Source organism: Gossypium hirsutum, chromosome A08 (genome assembly GCF_007990345.1).
Source record: "Gossypium hirsutum isolate 1008001.06 chromosome A08, Gossypium_hirsutum_v2.1, whole genome shotgun sequence".
NCBI classification, from domain to species: domain Eukaryota; kingdom Viridiplantae; phylum Streptophyta; class Magnoliopsida; order Malvales; family Malvaceae; genus Gossypium; species Gossypium hirsutum.
The window spans coordinates 2,506,643-2,523,557 of NC_053431.1; the positions used below are offsets into that span (position 1 = coordinate 2,506,643).

The window sequence follows — 16,915 nt, forward strand, 5'->3', positions numbered from 1 at the left end:
TTTAGGGTTTGTGTTTTAAGTTTGGGGTTCAAGAGTTCGAGGTTACAGGTTTGAGTTCAAGATTTAACATAAAAAATTACCAAAATTATTTATCAATGACATGGAAAAAAATTATTGAAATGTTATTAAATAATTAAAAAATGACTATGAATAATATGATGGTGGGAAGGTTCTATAAAATAATTTATATATAAATAAATGTATAATAATAATTTAATGTCTTTAAAATTTGATAACGTGGCAAAACTTTATTGGTGCTTAAAAATATTAAGCTTTAAGATCAATGCAAGTTATTCGTATAAAGAAAAATATTTAAACTGCATCAAACTAAAATGTTCTAAATTTTAATAATATTAACTTAAAAAAATAAAAAAAATTAGGATAAAAATAATAATATTCAGTATTTATAATTTTTTAGAGTTTAATTTAATTACAATGAAAAAAGTGGTGATTAAAATTTAGACAAAAAGACAGAGAAACAATAGGGAGACTAATAAAAATAAAAGCATAAAACCGCATTTAATGTCTTTATTTTTTAAAAGAGATATCATAGATGCCAACCAACATGGCTGCCACTACCACCACCACAACCACCGCTACCACCGCCGCAGTCATCACCACCTCCCACCAACTAAACCCATAATTAACTGCAAAAAAAGTAAGATTTTTTAAATTATATTTTTCTTTAAAGAAAGGGTAAAAAGACCCCAAGAAAAATATAGGATTTTTTTTGTTGTTGTTGGGTTCTTTAAAGAACTTGACTTGACTGGACTGACCCTTCATTTCCTTTGATTTTATTTTCTGGGTATTTATTTTTATCTTCAAAAGTTCTAGCTTTTGGTGATATTGCAGCAAAACAAAAAAAGAAAAAAAGAAGAAGAAAAATCCTTTTTTTTAGTCCACAAAAAGAATTTTTTTTTTTGTTCTTGGTAAATGTGGGGAGGTCCTGCAGAACCTGCTGATTCTTATTATGCAGTCAGACCTGAATGCACTGATGTTCCTAGAACCAGATTTAAGATCAAGGTTTGTTTGGTTGTTTTTTTTTTTTGCTTTATTATTGATTCTAATTTGATTGAATTTTAGCCTTAAATGAATTTATCCAATTCATTTGGATCTGATATTGAATTATACATATGCAAAAATGCTGTTATCAAATGTTTTTCTTTAGGCTATGAACTTGATGTAGATTTTTGGTTTTTTCTTATCTTTGATCAATTCATTGTTTATCACTGTTACAATGATTCTTTTGCTGTGCTAGTTTTGTTGTACTTGTGTCCGATACATCTTCGAATATAGCCAAAAAAATGGAGAAATTTGAGTATATTCATGTTTGGGGTATACCCATATCCGACCCTCATCTTGAGTTGAAGATCGGTCCACTGTTTCTCTGGTTCGATCCGTACATCCTTTTCATCATATGGATTGTTTGAGCTTAAATGTGTAATAATTAGGGAGGAAAATAGAAAATTGAGTTGCATAATAGGCAACAAGTATATTGATTGATATTGGTGTTCATATAGAATTATATGGCTAATTATAGAAGTAAATAAACATTATTATGTATGGTATTGCATTATTTGTTTTCATATATATTTATATTTAAGACACTGGTATACGGTGTTTGCAAGTTCAAATTCGAGTCTTAACATTCAGGCATGTGTTGGGTTGACCACTGATACTCGAGTCTGTGTAAATTAGTTGTCAAGTCAATGCTTTTCGTGTTATCTTTATTGTCTTTGTTAATTTTGTAAATGAAGTCGAGTTCGAGTTTTGCATTAATTGTTAATAAAAAGAGGTGCTTTTGATTCGATAAAAGATGCTTTTCTCATTTATTTGCTTGTGCAGCCGGGTAAAACTCTAAGTGCAAGAAAATGGCAAGCTGCATTTTCTCTCGATGGGCATTTGGATATTGGAAAAACTCTACATCGAATCCAACGTGGGGTAAGTTCATGTCATGTTTGAATGATTGTTCTTGGTAGAATAGTTTTCGAGTTTCCGAAGTAATTCATTTGAAATAAACATATATTGAGCTGTGTAAGGCTATATTTATTTTTGTTGGCAAACACAGGGGATTCATCCATCAATTAGAGGAGAAGTTTGGGAGTTTCTACTTGCCTGTTACGATCCCGAGAGCACATTTGATGAAAGGGATCAAATAAGGCAACATAGAAGGTAATAAATTGTTCCCGTCTTGTATCAGTTCTCTGCTGGGCTTGTTCTAAGTGTTGTTTTCTCATTTTTATACCTAAGGGTGCAATATGCTAGATGGAAAAATGAATGTCGTGAAATCTTCCCCGTTATTGGAAGTGGCAGATATATTACAGCACCTGTTATTACTGAAGATGGTCAGCCGATTCAAGACCCTTTTGTACTTTCAGAGATAAATCCAGGCAAGTTACAGGCACTGTTACCCCTTTTTATAATGCTGAAAGTGAAATAAACCCGGAACTCATACGTGATCGATAATTCAGGTATGAATGGTAATAATACAGAAATGATGAAGGAGCTAACCCCTCGTGGTCCTTTGGATAAGAAAGCAATCCAGTGGTTGCTTACGTTACATCAAATAGGTTTGTTTGTTGTTTTTCGACTTTAAATGCATGTCTCACTTTGATTCATTGCTTTCTTCTCTAAGTCATGACCTGTGTTTCTCGTATTTACGTTTCTGCTAGGTCTTGATGTCATGCGCACCGACAGGACTTTAGTATTCTATGAGAAACAAGATAATTTGTCGAAACTTTGGGATATTCTCTCTGTTTATGCCTGGATAGATACGGATGTTGGCTATGGACAAGGTTAGTAATTACACGAATATTTCCTTTTTAAAACGATAATTATAGTTTCTATTTGTTGACGGCCTCAATCAATCGAATTTTCTTTTGTAACAAAGGGAATAATAAATTTTTTTATCTACATTTGTAATCTAATACTAATTCTGAAAGCTAAATTCAATTATAATGCTGAGCAGGAATGAGTGATCTTTGCTCTCCCATGATTATTCTTCTCGAAGATGAAGCCGATGCATTTTGGTGCTTTGAGCGTCTTATGCGTAGATTGGTACCTTTCCTTTCTTTTTTGGCTTTGTTTATCTTTTCGGCTCTGTTTATTGCAAAACTATGGCAATGTGATGGCTTATTTTTTTTCATATGCACTAGGTCTATTTTCGAGTATCTGACTTAAGTTCGAGCTCCTACTTGATTAAATATGTGTTTAAGCATATCTCTAGAGTTGAGAGCATATCAGTTTCTTTTCTTTTTTTAAGTGGAATTGTAACCCCTAATATCTTTATGGTCCTTTCGAGATTCACATATATTGGATGTGACAATTATATCTTTAATTACTGCTTGTGTTCGGGATTGTCTAGTCCGAGAATTTCTACTCAGTTCTACATGCTTTGTATCCAGAATGCTATTTTTCCGTCCTTTGGATTCATTATACTTGCTTGCATATATATATAGATATCCAGAATAAAAAGCGTATTTTAGTATGATTGGTTACATGTTTCGTGATTTACGATACTCGTTTCTTCGTTTTCCTTTTCTAGTATTTTCTTTCTGTGAACTTTGTAATGAGTTTCTAGTGATATATTTTCCTATTTTCAATCTTAAAGCGAGGAAATTTCAGATGCACTGGGAATTCTGTTGGGGTAGAGAAACAACTTAGTTATTTGGCCGCAGTAACTCAAGTCATTGATCCGAAACTTCATCACCATTTTGGTATGGAATGAAATTTATTTCTTTCATTCTCCGGTGTTTATGCATTGTGCTTTCTTTCTCATTTTGCTTTAAGTATCAATGTTGGACCCATATCCAGAAATGGGTTTGAGGATATGGTTCTCTAAGGATTCTCCAAATATCTGGAAATCTCGGAAAAGATTGAACATCCCTTTGTTGGACACATACTCGTGTTCAATACTTGCACCAGAGTCCAGTAACATAGTTCTTCGAACATCTTGGTTGGGACTTATTTGTTTTGTTTCTTATATCGGTTTTACAGAGACACTGGGTGGAGGTGACTATCTCTTTGCTTTCCGGATGCTAATGGTTTTGTTTCGTCGAGAGTTCTCGTTTTGTGATTCATTGTATTTATGGGAGGTATATTCAACACTTACTAATGCTAGCATGACGATTATTATGAAACACTTAGTTCTTTAATCTATAGGATGACTGGTTTCCGAGGAATATAGCTAAAAGATTGAGATAAAGTACAATCAGTTTGTATTACAGTATTCTTACTTATGTGTCTTGACATTTTTCACAAGAATTCTACTCAAAGTTGCTTTGTATTGCTACCTAAACTTTCTGCAGATGATGTGGGCTCTCGAATATGATCCGGACTTGTTCTCTCTGTATGAAGAACCTGGATCAAATATTACGAAGGCTGTTGGTTCTAATAAAGGGAAACCAAAATCGGGACGTCCATGTGGGAAGTACGAGAGAGAAAATATGAAAATTAAAAGCTCCGATGCCTCCCTCCCGATTTCTGTTTTCCTTGTTGCAAGTGTCTTAAAAGATAAGAGCTCGAAGCTACTACATGAAGCTCGGGGCCTCGATGATGTAGTTAAGGTAAGCTTACATGTTTGTAGCATTTATTCAGATTGATTACTTGATGAATAACAGCCATAACAGCACCGATATGGGTAAAAGAACCATGGAGGCACCTGTACTAGGAGTTGGATTGCATTTTGCCCCATTTACTCATAAAATGGGCAAATTAGGCCTTGTACATTAGGTCAAAGAGCAGTCAAAAATATTTCATCCATTTTTATTGTTAAAAAACTGGCCCTTGTATGTTAGCATAAAGTACACATAGCACACTACGTTTAACTATCTGGTTATTCTGTCAATCAAGCCGGTTTTTAATAGTAGAAATAGATGAAATTTTTAATAGAAGGGCTAGTTTACTCTTTAATCTAATATATAAATATTAATTTGCCCTTTTTTGAGCAAAAGAAAAATGCAGTCTAACTCCTAGTATAAGGACCTCCATGGTATTTTTACCCATCGTTATGCATTGCATCTTCCAAAACCATGAAACATTGACAAAAACACGAACATATCAAAATTTATATTAACAGCATTATTATTTATGTTGTCTTAACGCTTTTGCCTCTTTTTTTTTTAATCAGATTCTAAATGACATGACTGGTAATTTGGATGCCAAGAAAGCCTGCATTGGGGCAATGAAACTTCATAAGAAATATTTAAAAAAGGTATTGCTTTTATTTTTCGATTCTCCCATCAATTATTTAGGAGGTTAAATCTCATTATTCGGGATTTGAACTTGGCAACAATTTCCACATTCGAGCTTGTACTTTGTTTTGGTTTTAGTTAGTCCCTAAATTTGGTAAGTGTTCTCACATTGGAGTTCGTTCTTTTCCTTGTCCAAGTTAATTCTTAAACTTGGCAATTATTATGATATTGGGGCCTAAACTAAGGTTTTCAAGGAAATATCAGGGACTAATTCGAACAAAAAACAGTTCAGGCCCCAATATGGGAGTAGTTGTCTAAGTTCATGCCTCAAAAAGTTTTCTTTTAAGTTTTCTATACTCATGTCGGATATATACATCGAGAATCTAAAATGCATTACATGTCAATGTTATCACTAAACGATCCATTCGTGCCTAGCATTCATTTCTAAGATTAGGATCATATGTTCATGCCTATGTCCGAACATATTTCAGACATGTAGAGAATGAAGAGTCTCGATAACATAACTTAAAGTGCATGTAAACATCAATGTCGTGAAATGGTGCATTTCTAAGATTTTTCTTGTTTCATGTTGTGACCACAGGCAAAGAAGACGTAATATTTGGTAAAACAGATGAAATTTTCCAGAACTCAAGTCAAGAAATAATTATTATTTTTATTTTTTGGGTTTATTTTCCGTGTTGTCGCGTGCCAATTTCTGTATACGAATCCATTTTGTTGTATTTAATGTATTTGTTTGCTCATTAAAATCTCAGTGAAATACAGAAGAAAACAGTTGCTTATGTATAAATTCTTCATACCCTTTTTCATGAGAAACATCAATGGTGTTTTCATAAAAGCGAAAATATTAGTTAAAAATTATGGTAATTCTAGGTCCAAAACCACCTTGATGATAATATGTATTTTTTCAAAGAAAAATTATTAACAGAGAATTAACAGAAGGATTATAAATTTTAAGAAAAAAAATGAAAGAATCTTTAATAATCCAACTACTAATACACAACAAGATGAGCTGAAAAGGGGAAAATCAACTATAAAATCTAATACCAATGGTCTCGGCTGCAGTTTTTGATGTTAGCTTCATGAGACTTTATCATTGAATTTGAACCCCTTTTCTTCTGGCACTTCAAATGTATCCCCTTTATCGAACAATCCCGGCACAAATGCTTCAATCGATTCCGGTTTTCATCAACTGCTAATATCAGGTGAGAAAACCGGAAGTTAGATCTCACCACCAACATAATCTAAGGCCACATGAATCTTAAGTTTCAGCATATAGGAGAGCATACCTTGTTTAAAAGGAACACTATCAAGTATCAACTTTCGTCATCAGAACTAGAACTAAAATTTTCCATCCTTCGTTCAGCAATTGCATTAAAAAGCTTCTGATGAGGATCAGGAGAAGTTGGTGCAAGACAAGACTCGGAAGAAGAAGATGATGCATTGGAAGCATGTTTTTTATGTGTTTTAACCGGTTTCCTTGGGGCATTTCTAACTTCTTTGCAAACCTTGTCTAAAATTATCAAAAAGTCGCGTACTATGACGAACAAGCGTAGGCCCTCGTCTTTATGTGCGTTACCATGAAAATAATCACCAGTGCTCTTTACTAATGCCATTATTCTCTTCTCTTCCTCGAGCAATGACGTGACATCAACTTCTGCATTCTGCACAAAACTCTTTAATGCTTCATGGAAACCACTTTGTTCGTTCGTATTTTTCATCTCCGACTTCAAGAAATCTCGTGCTTTTAGGAGTCCATGGCCAAGTTTAGCAACCGTTCCTGTTAAGGTTTCTGCATCGATAGATGCTGCTTTCTTGACATTTTCGAGTTCACTACTTAGATGTGAAACCACCTCAAGACCAAGGTTATGGTAGTGCTCTTCCATATCGGGGGAAACATCCTCAAGAAGAGAACTTTTGTTTTCTCTTGTAGCACGGGCAGCTCTTAAACCTTCTGTACGTATAATTTCTTGGACGACAAAGTGCAATAGTGTGGTCTTACCATCTACTCCTTTGACATCTGATAACTTCAAAAGTGTGTCAAGCTTGAAAGCTTGTGCACCACCACGGAATGTCCCATCATTCATGCGATTTCCGGTTTTAAGAACAGCTTCTAAGAGCTTGAGGAATAAGCGGCTACTTCTGAGTTCCTTGCATGCAATCTGCCGAAATAGCAAAGACACGTTTTTCCATGAATTATAGGACCTAAATATCAATCGTGATTCAAGAAAGTCATCCAAAGTAAAATTAATGACCCACCTCTAATGTTTCAAAGGACTCTCTAGCAAAAGTAACCTCCTCGTAAAGAGAGCACATATAAAGCAGCACTTCCATTCGTTTAAAAGCAAAAGGAATGTCGACCAAAACTTTTAGGAACCGCTCAGCAGCACCGAGTTGAGAAATTTCACCATTGAACATTCTGAGTTTGAGTTCTTCATCCACCGTTGGGGCCATCTTCAATAATGTTTGAAGGAGTTCAACGGGGAGCTCATTTCCTGATTTAAAAACAACAGGTTAGAATATCATGTTTGAAAAATAAACAAATTATTACTACCCTTTTTTTTATTCTTCATCTCTGTTCAGCTGCCCTTTCCAACAATGTATGCCACACATATTCTACGCATATGTTTCTCATAAGCACATATTTGAAAGGACAAAAAAGGATGGGAGGATTTGAAATCACCTTCACGGAGTGCGTCGCAAACTTCTTCTGTGGTCACATTCAATGCCCGCAGAAGGATTGCTAAGTTTTGTGCCTTCTTGGGATCAAGGAGTTGAATGTACTGAGGCACGGATTCCTGTGTAGAAGCATCTTTCTTTTTATCATTTTTGTTCTTGTCAGCAGATGCATAACCGAACAGGGTTTCTATCATCTCCTCATTGAACCTGCAAATATAGTATAAAATGTATCCCACACTGATCCATTGGCGTAGAGAGTAAAAGAGAAAACAAGAGAACTGTTACGTACTGGAATGATCCGGATTTAATCTGATTCCAAACCATCGAATGGTCAGGGTTAGCTGCAACTTTATCCCAGAAAAATGGCTTCAGTTTAGCTTTAGGAGCGTTGATATCGTCCACTGAACCAGACCCCTCGCCAGAGATAGCATTTGCTGTTCGTTGTGGTCCACTTGGTGGTCTAGGCACCTTGGAACCTAAGGGCATTGGTGGAGGTGGCCTAGGAGGACCGATACCGGTACTTGGAGGAGGTGGTGGGCGGGGACCAGGTTTGGCACCTGGAGGCATAGGTGGTGGAGGAGGTCGGGGGGCCATAGTGGCAGAAGCAGGTTTCATAGAGGGTGGTGGTGCAGGAGGACTGGCTCTAATTGGGGCAGCAGGTGGTGGTGGTGGAGGAGAACTAGCTCTAATCGGGGCAGGAGGTTCTGGAGGAAGAGTAGACTTCAAAGGAGGTAATCCAGGTTGGGAAGCACCGACCCTTCCTGGAGGCAATGGTAGCGGTGGAATAGTATCAAAAGATTCAATTGAGGCTTTGTTGGCAGCACCAACACCTCCGAATGATGACTTCCCACCATCAAAGGAGATTTGTTGAGCATTAGATTCAACATAGACATTCCCGTAACTCGAGGTCTTTTTATGTAGGCTTGATTCATTTCCTAATGATTGATGATGTCCTAGCTTCTCTTCTTTATTAGTTCCAAAAGCATATGCATGAGAAGAACCTGGAAAAACAAAATTTGTTTCAATCAAAAACTTCTCAAAAGCTTCTAGAAAACAACAGTGAATGGGGAAAGTACTTACCACCGGAGAAATCACTTAAGCTTAAACTGAGAAGGGGCCTCTCATCATTTTGTTTAGATGCCGATCCTCTACGACAGCATAAAATGAAGAACAACACTGCAACAACCGATGCTACTACTGCAGTCACAACACAAGCAATAATAATTGTCCTACTGTTATCATTCCCCTTGTGGCTCGGATCTACGTTGGTTGGACTTGTACTTTCCGGAAGATTATTCGTAGAAGGGAGTGGAGAGGATAAAGATGCTGGACTTTGCAATGAAGCTGGACTCAAATGAGGAAAAAAAGAAGTAGGAGAAGGAGCCGGAGCTATAAATGGGCCTAAGTTCGGGGCAGGGGCTATTGCATTGCTCTGAGTAGCTAAAGTCCTTCTAGGAACATCATGCCAATGAAACAGTGAATCAATATATCGAATGTACCAAGTCTTAAGGCCACAATCTTCTCCGGATACTTGGAATAAAAGATTATTCTTTCTTATGCAGTCAGAAATAGCTTGTTTAAGCTCAGGATGGAGAACATTAATCAAGTACTGACTGTTTTCTTTTGCTAATGAGTAACCTTTTGTAGTAATATCGTTGGTTGTACTGAACGTTTCCCCAAGAAGATATAAGTTCGGATCTCCAAAAGCTTCATTTAAACCATTCAAATCTTGTCTACAACTTATCCACAACAACTCAGCCTGCAAGCAAACAATTGAATAGTCATTTTAAAAAAAATTCTTACAAAGAGAATTTTCACTTATGTTGTTAATAAGCCATGACCAAGAATATTGGGACATGGTTAAGAATAATGCAGAGTGCACCTAATGCATAAGTTCTTTTAAGTAACAATGTGCGACAGCCATGCCCAACAAATATCGGGACATGGGTATGAGATAATGACCCGTATTTGATCCTTTAACTACAAACACTAGCACCCAAGTCCAGTAACATAGGAATGCACTATCCGTCCATAAATTCAAGCTACCGATTCATGAAAACACCCTCTAAATTGAGCAAATATTTCAATTCATAAGCACATAATACTCGCATATGGGTACGGTTTTCATTTTCCCCGCTTCTACCCAACATACAAACATGTAATCTGAAAAAATACAACAAAACGATATGGAATCACTAGAACTACTTTAATACCTGAAACTAATCATTGAAAGATCATTTCATGTTAATACAAAGTTTAAAATGCTCGAATTCGATGCTCAAGTATGGTTCCGAGATATTCCCCCAAGGTTCCATTAAACAAACTATCAACCATTTCTAACAAAAAATGATTAAAGCATAGTTTTCAATAAAAATATGAACTATTTGTTAATAATAAACAAACGTATAATTACTTTTAGACCATAAAAAAATATTGGTTCAAGCAAATCAATAAACATTGATGTAAAACACAAAAGCAAAGCAATTAACTTTACCAGATTCTCATCAATCTCTCCAGTTACTGGATCTACTAATTGGTTAAAAAATGCTTCTTCTTCTTTAACCTTACTGTAATCTAAGCTGCAAGTCAATGAAACACAAAGCAGAGCTACCAAAAACCCTAAACAAGTTGTTCTTACAACACCATGTATCTTCGCCATCATCACAAGCACAAAATGGGTTCTTTTTCATTTCATCAATAACCAAAACCCTCTCCACAGTCAAACCTTAAACCCTTGAAATCTGCTAGGAAAACAAGCAGATTTTGCTAAAAAAACTTAATGAAAGATTGAAACTTGGAATCAGAACAAACAAAACCCAGAATTTATCTTCCTTTACAAAGCCAAAAAAATGGATCAAAAAATCAAAATTTGGAACTAAAAGAAATATATATGTTGAATGAAAAACTAAAAAGGAAGCTCAAAAGAAGAGAAAAATAAAAAAAAGAAGACACAATGAATTTCAAAAAAATTTCTTCTGTAACTTTACCAACTTTTCAATATTAGTAATTGAAAAAACCCCAAGATCTGAACACATGAAAAGGACAAAGATGGGTCCTTTTTATCATAAATGAATCATATACAATCAATGGCAGGCAACTCATTGGAAAGGAAAAAAGAAATATGCATATAAAACTTATACGGCATGTAAAAAAGTTGACCGGGAAATTTTTTTTTGCCTTTATTATTACAGTAAGGTGACAAAGTACAATTTTTTTTAATTATTTTATCAAGGTTAGTTTCTTATTTTGAGATTTTTGAAATTAATTTGAAATTTTTTTACTACTTGTTTTAGAAGGATAGATTAGATTTTATTGTTGAAAGAAAAGATTTGATTTTTTTTTCAAAATTAAAACAAACAAGGTTAGTTTTTTTTTAACCATAAATATATGAAAATATCTTACTCTTAAGAAAAAAATCTCACTTTGTTATGATTTGGATTTTGAATACTTTTTTTTCAAATAAAATGAAATTAAAATAAGGTTCAAATTATTCATTATGATTTTTTTCTTACATTTTAAAAGAATATTTAATTTGGATAAAATATTTTTTTAAATTTAATCTAAAGACTAAATATCCTTAGAAAAATATGGATTGAATTTTGGTTAAATTAGTTAAATATGTCGAAAAATACTTTAATTTGACAAAATAGGTTGCTTTTTTCTAAAATTCAGGGAAATAAGTTATTTTTTTAGAGAGCTTGTGAAAGTACGCCTAACTGGACGATAGGGGTGTTCAAACTTTGGTTAAAACTGAATTAATCGATTGAACCGATTTAATTCGATTGGAGGTCGGTTAAAAGTTTTGTGAAATTTTAATTAGCAGTTAATTCAGTTTGAAATTAGGTAATTAACCGAATTAACCAAACTTAATAAATAATATTATATATATTATATGTATTAGGCTATTACTAGTTCGGTTAATTTGGTTAATCCGATCAAATAAAATTTTTTTTTATATGTTTTATACTTGTTTTAACAAAAAAAATATAAATTTTGGTTAATTCGGTTAATCGACCGAATTAACCAAAATATTTTGGTTCGGTTAATTTTTTTGAAAAAACGGTTCAATTAACGATTAAATGATTAAAAAGTTCGGTTAATTCGATTAATACTAATTTGATTCAGTTAACCGTTTGAATGCTCCTATTGAACGAGCTTTCCTACTGACATGTCAGGGAAAGCACAACCAACTAAACAGTTTTCTTATAATTAAAAAGAAAATGCGCCCATCTAGACGCATTTTATACTCTCTTTGAAAACAACTCATTTCCCTAAATTTTTAAAAAAAATTATCTATTTAGCTAATTAATTTTTTTCCAAAAATTCAGCTAATTTTTCCTTAAATTTTATTTTATTTTATAATTTCTAGAAAGAAAGTAATGTTTTGAATTTTTCATAAAAGAAAATGTCAAAGTTGACCCTAATTTCTTAGCACCTTCATAAGACAAATGTAAAGCAATTAAGAAAAAAAACCCTAGAAAAAGCAACGCGTCCGTTTTAATATATTTAAATTTAAATTTTAAAAATTATTATTTTCACCATTAAGTAATTTCTTTTTATTTTCCTACTTTGGACGCGTTAAGACTTTGTGGGCCTCACCATTTATAAAGGTGGGCTGTCTTTCAAAACTGTTTCTCGATTTATAAATAATATTATATTTATTTTATATAAATTAATTTTAATTAATTCTTTTATTATATTAATATTAATTTAAGTGGGCATAGTAATTTAATGATAAATAGGAGTGCTTAAATGGTTGGTTCAATTATTAATTGAACTGAATTACTATTAATTAAATTGCTCGAAATGTAAAAATTTTTAACTTTTAATCGAATTGAATTTTTTTTAAATACATTGACCGAATCGAAATATTTCGATTAATTCGATCGGATAATCGAATTAATCTAAATTTATATATTTTTAATTTTTGGTTAAAATAAATATAAAACATATAAAAAATATATTGCTAATGTTTTCTTTTAACAGTTCAAAAGATAAATTGTATATAATATATATTATTTATTTCCATTAATATAAAAAATAATAGTTAAAAAAATTCATTTCTAATATAAAAAAATATATTATATAAATATATATTATTTATTTCGGTTAATTTAGTTAATTACTCGATTTCGAACTAAATTAACCGATAATTGAAATTTTAAAAAATTATTAACCAATCCCTAAGTAAAATTATACTTTGATCACCCTTAAAACGGATAAAATTTTAATTTAATTCTATAAAAACTATAAAAATATAAACTATTCAAATGGTGAAATTACATTTTTATTATCATAAAAATTAAAAATTAAGATTTAATTTTGACACGTTGAAAAAAACTTCTGCCTCCACGCCTGAACATAGCTCCCCAACCGGCAACCGCCTAATAACTTAGGAAAGAAGAAATGGTAAATAGTAAGGGAGTATTTCTGGTTCTTCGACCTGTGTCTAATGACAAAGCTAAACTTCTTCTTATAATCTCTCGTTTCCGAAAAAGCAAACCATAAGAAAAAGGAAGCAGGGCAGGGATGGAGTGTTAACAAGGTAATAAGACATGTCACTGAACAAGTACAAGTCAAGCATGGATTTAAGATAGATGCACAAATAGAAAACAAGCTGTAGATCAATTCATACCATCACATCATAGTCTCCTTGCTTCCCTTTGTAGTGTACTTTGTGAACTCCATGACTGCCACCAAGAGCACTGTTCACAACAAGATCAACAGTGTCAGATATAGTCACGACTTAGAAGAGTTCCAAAGAACAACTAGAAACGAGATAGAGCCACCTACTTGTAAACTTGCCATTCATACGGAGGACCATCATTACATCCTTTGCTGTTTCTATGCTCAAATTTCAGAGCAACCTAAAAGATGGCAAAAATAGTAACAGAACTGATATTAATATAAATAATTATGATCATATGAAACTTCCTATGGGCTTGAGACAGTAAAAGATGGTTTACCTCCATGGCAGCAGAATCGGTTACACGTTCATTTCCACCATTAACACGTCGTCTAACAAACACCTGACCAAATCCACCTTTACCTAGTTTTCTCTTTACCATGAACCTATCCAATTATCCTGACTAAAAGAATGATATTATAATGGTAGGACACAGAGATTACTGGAAAGAGTGTTTTAGGAGTAGGCAGGGAAAATAGGTGGACATTTCTCTCGTTCCCTCAAAATTCAACCCTTCCACAGGTGCAATCACATCGTTTACATGTTTACTCAATCCTTTTCCATCCTCCCATTTTCCATCTATTGTACCTGTCCAAACTATTTTTTGAAAAACGAAAATCGACTTAGATTTTGAAAATGAAAACGAATAGAGGAGCCACCAATCCTTTTTAGTGAGGTGTGATCGGGTCACCTTAAATTAATCATTTTAATAAAAGTTAAGATTTACTAAAACGATAATTTTTTGTCTACGAAAACCAGAAAATGAATTCGGGAGTCGGTTACGCGCGAGGAATGATTAGCACCCTCGATACGCCCAAAAATTGGTACCTAGTTGATTAATTAGTGTCTTAGTGTCGAAGATTAAAGACTTGAAAGACTTTGAAATACGATCCCTCTTTGTAAAAAAGGCTCAAATATTAAAGACCTTCTCGTCTCGAATTAACAAAACACCATGTCCAGTAAGTTAGGACACGACATCTCGAACTTTGAGAATGAGCTAACCTTTGTATGTCGAAACCATTTTTTAAAAGGATGTTTGGTCGTTTAGGGTGGACGAGAAAAGTCGAAACCCAGTAAGTTAGGGCATGTTTTCTTGAATTTCCCAAATACCGAATATTGCCTTTACTTGCGAGAAATGTTATTTCGAGGTAACAAAATGTCATACCCGGTAAGTTAAGGCATTACATCTCGTATCTCCGAGAGTAAGTATTTTTTTTAAAACTCGTATTGTGATTTAAAAGAATATTCCGTTATTTAGGTTAAATGAGAAGAATCGAAACCCATTAAGTTAGGGCACGATTGTCTCAAATTACCAAATACGAAATATTACTTTTATGAAAGAATTATTTTAATGTATTGAGTAAAAAATATAATGTGATTTATAGTAAAAGATAAAAGCGAATCATGGTATTAATACGTATAATAACATAATAGGTGCGACAGTGTCAAAAACAATAATATGAGCAATTATAACAGATGAAATAATAGCAAAGCTAGTAATATGTAAATATAATCAAATACATGAGGAAAATGAAATGATTGAATACATAAGTAAATAAATAAATAAAAATAAATAAAACATGGCAAAATAAAAATGACAATGGTGACGAAAACGATAATAATAATAATATAAATAATAATAGTATAAAACGATAATAATACATATGGTATTAAACATGATAATAATAGTAATAATGTAAATATGAAATAGTAGGGAACATATATATGTAAAATATATAATACTAGATTAAAAAATATATACGATATTTATTGAAAACAGTAATAATATATAAAAATGACTAATAATAACGATACATAAATATATACATAGATGTATTAAAATATATACGTAATAATAGAAATAAAAAAATATATATGTAGTATTAAAAATATATACATAATATATACGTACTAGAAATAATAATAGTATCGAGTATTAAAAGTATATATCTAATATAGACGAAAATATAGGCATAATATAGTATTGAAAGTATTTACATGGGATAATATAAAAAATATATGAATAATGTGATATTAAAGATATATACATAATATACATAAAAAATATAATATTAAAAATATATATACATGACATATATATGAAATATGTACATAATATAGTTATAAAAGAATATACATAATAAAGTGTATGAAAAATATGATATTAACAATATATACATAATATATAAAAATATAATATTAAAAAATGATATACGTGATATAATATTAATATACAAGTGTATAATATGGAGTATAATATATATGTCTTAAAAGGATGTATATATGACATACGAATATATTAACAAAAACAATAATATCAAAAACTATTAATAATACTATATATAATATATATATAGGTATTAAGTAAAAATAATAATAATGAAATGCTAATAAATAAAAAAACATAAAAATAATAACAATAATAAAATATAATAGTATGAATAATATTAAAATTAAAATAAAATAATGAGAAAAAGTAAAAGATGGACGAAAATCGAAACAAAAACAAATTTTGGGGCTAATTTCAAAAGAAATAAAAAGAAAACGACCAAATTGCAACATGCGCGCAACCTAGAAGTACTGAAAATGCAATATTCCCCCATCCTAAAATGCAGCGCGTGGCTGAGGACCAAATTGAAAAGCGGGACAAATTCTAGGGCCGAATTAAAAGTAAAAATAACTTGATTGTAGATACATGAAAAAGCGGAAGGGCTAAATGCGCAAATAACCCTTCCGCTAAAAAAAACACGCGGATCTCTTCCCAGGCGGGTCGGGTCACGGGCTCCCTCCCCAAAACGACGTCGTTTTGCATCTGGGGAGGGTATCCCAAAACGCTGTTGTTTCCTTAGTGCTATAAAAGCAAATTTTTTTATAAAAAAAATCATTTTTTCTTTGCCTCAGAAAAAAAAAGGGGGGTTCTCTGTTCTCTTTGGCCCAAGCCAGAATCCGGCAAGGAAGCCACCGTGGGATCGCCGCCGGCCACCGTCGCCGGCCACAACACGCGGTGGCTGGAATTCCCAAAAGGTATATTTTTTCTTCCTTTTTTATTTTTTTATATTTATTTAATATATGTGTGTTGTTTTTAATAAAATAGAATGATATGTGCCAATAAATTCGAAAAAAAAAGCAAAAAAATATAAAATAAAAATGGTAAATAGACCTTTAGATCAGTCTTTGATATTCCTTGCTGCAAGTTTGAGTTTGTATCACGAAGCCTTTTGATGTTATTCTTCTTTTTATATTTCGAAAAGAAAGAAAATCAAGAACCAAAAAAAGGCCCCTTACACCCGATCCCTTTGTGGTTTATATAGCCCCTTTTTACAAGTATTTTTTTCTTTTT

At 32.6% G+C, this 16,915-nt stretch overlaps 2 protein-coding genes and 1 long non-coding RNA gene across 4 annotated transcripts; 1 reads left to right on the forward strand and 2 right to left on the reverse strand.

Annotated features, from left to right (window-relative positions):
• The first annotated feature begins 529 nt into the window (after nt 1–529).
• Nucleotides 530–6,404, forward strand: LOC107926240 (rab GTPase-activating protein 22). Its single transcript, XM_041075607.1, has 13 exons — nt 530–658; nt 829–1,023; nt 1,846–1,941; nt 2,069–2,172; nt 2,251–2,390; nt 2,472–2,570; nt 2,673–2,795; nt 2,969–3,057; nt 3,611–3,716; nt 3,997–4,094; nt 4,308–4,565; nt 5,129–5,212; nt 5,794–6,404. The coding sequence occupies exons 2-13, from the start codon at nt 934–936 to the stop codon at nt 5,806–5,808; spliced, it is 1,302 nt and encodes a 433-aa protein (XP_040931541.1). The 5' UTR covers nt 530–658; nt 829–933; the 3' UTR covers nt 5,809–6,404.
• Nucleotides 6,143–10,987, reverse strand: LOC107926239 (formin-like protein 5). Of its 2 annotated transcripts, XM_016857030.2 has the most exons (7): nt 10,384–10,987; nt 8,970–9,648; nt 8,179–8,890; nt 7,894–8,096; nt 7,470–7,705; nt 6,500–7,372; nt 6,143–6,402 (listed from the first exon to the last, which is right to left on the reverse strand). In XM_016857030.2, the coding sequence occupies exons 1-6, from the start codon at nt 10,549–10,551 to the stop codon at nt 6,527–6,529; spliced, it is 2,844 nt and encodes a 947-aa protein (XP_016712519.1). In that variant the 5' UTR covers nt 10,552–10,987; the 3' UTR covers nt 6,143–6,402; nt 6,500–6,526. The 2 variants fall into 2 exon arrangements, with proteins under 2 accessions (XP_016712519.1, XP_016712518.1); XM_016857029.2 differs by having other exon boundaries at nt 6,143–7,372.
• Nucleotides 10,988–13,474: 2,487 nt separating this feature from the next.
• Nucleotides 13,475–13,893, reverse strand: LOC121204877 (uncharacterized). The gene is made up of 3 exons (XR_005900026.1): nt 13,856–13,893; nt 13,683–13,756; nt 13,475–13,594 (listed from the first exon to the last, which is right to left on the reverse strand). It is a non-coding gene; the product is annotated as an uncharacterized lncRNA (long non-coding RNA).
• Between the last annotated feature and the right edge of the window lie 3,022 nt (nt 13,894–16,915).

Coding starts and splice junctions, on each gene's coding strand:
- LOC107926239 (XM_016857030.2), bottom strand. CDS start 10,551: ATGATGGCGAAGATACATGGTGTTGTAAGAACAACTTGTTTAGGGTTT. Junction 8,097..8,178: donor ATTAAATCCGGATCATTCCA/GTACGTAACAGT, acceptor CTATATTTGCAG/GTTCAATGAGGAGATGATAG. Junction 7,706..7,893: donor TTGCGACGCACTCCGTGAAG/GTGATTTCAAAT, acceptor TTTTTAAATCAG/GAAATGAGCTCCCCGTTGAA.
- LOC107926240 (XM_041075607.1), top strand. CDS start 934: ATGTGGGGAGGTCCTGCAGAACCTGCTGATTCTTATTATGCAGTCAGA. Junction 1,024..1,845: donor GAACCAGATTTAAGATCAAG/GTTTGTTTGGTT, acceptor TTGCTTGTGCAG/CCGGGTAAAACTCTAAGTGC. Junction 2,571..2,672: donor GCTTACGTTACATCAAATAG/GTTTGTTTGTTG, acceptor CGTTTCTGCTAG/GTCTTGATGTCATGCGCACC.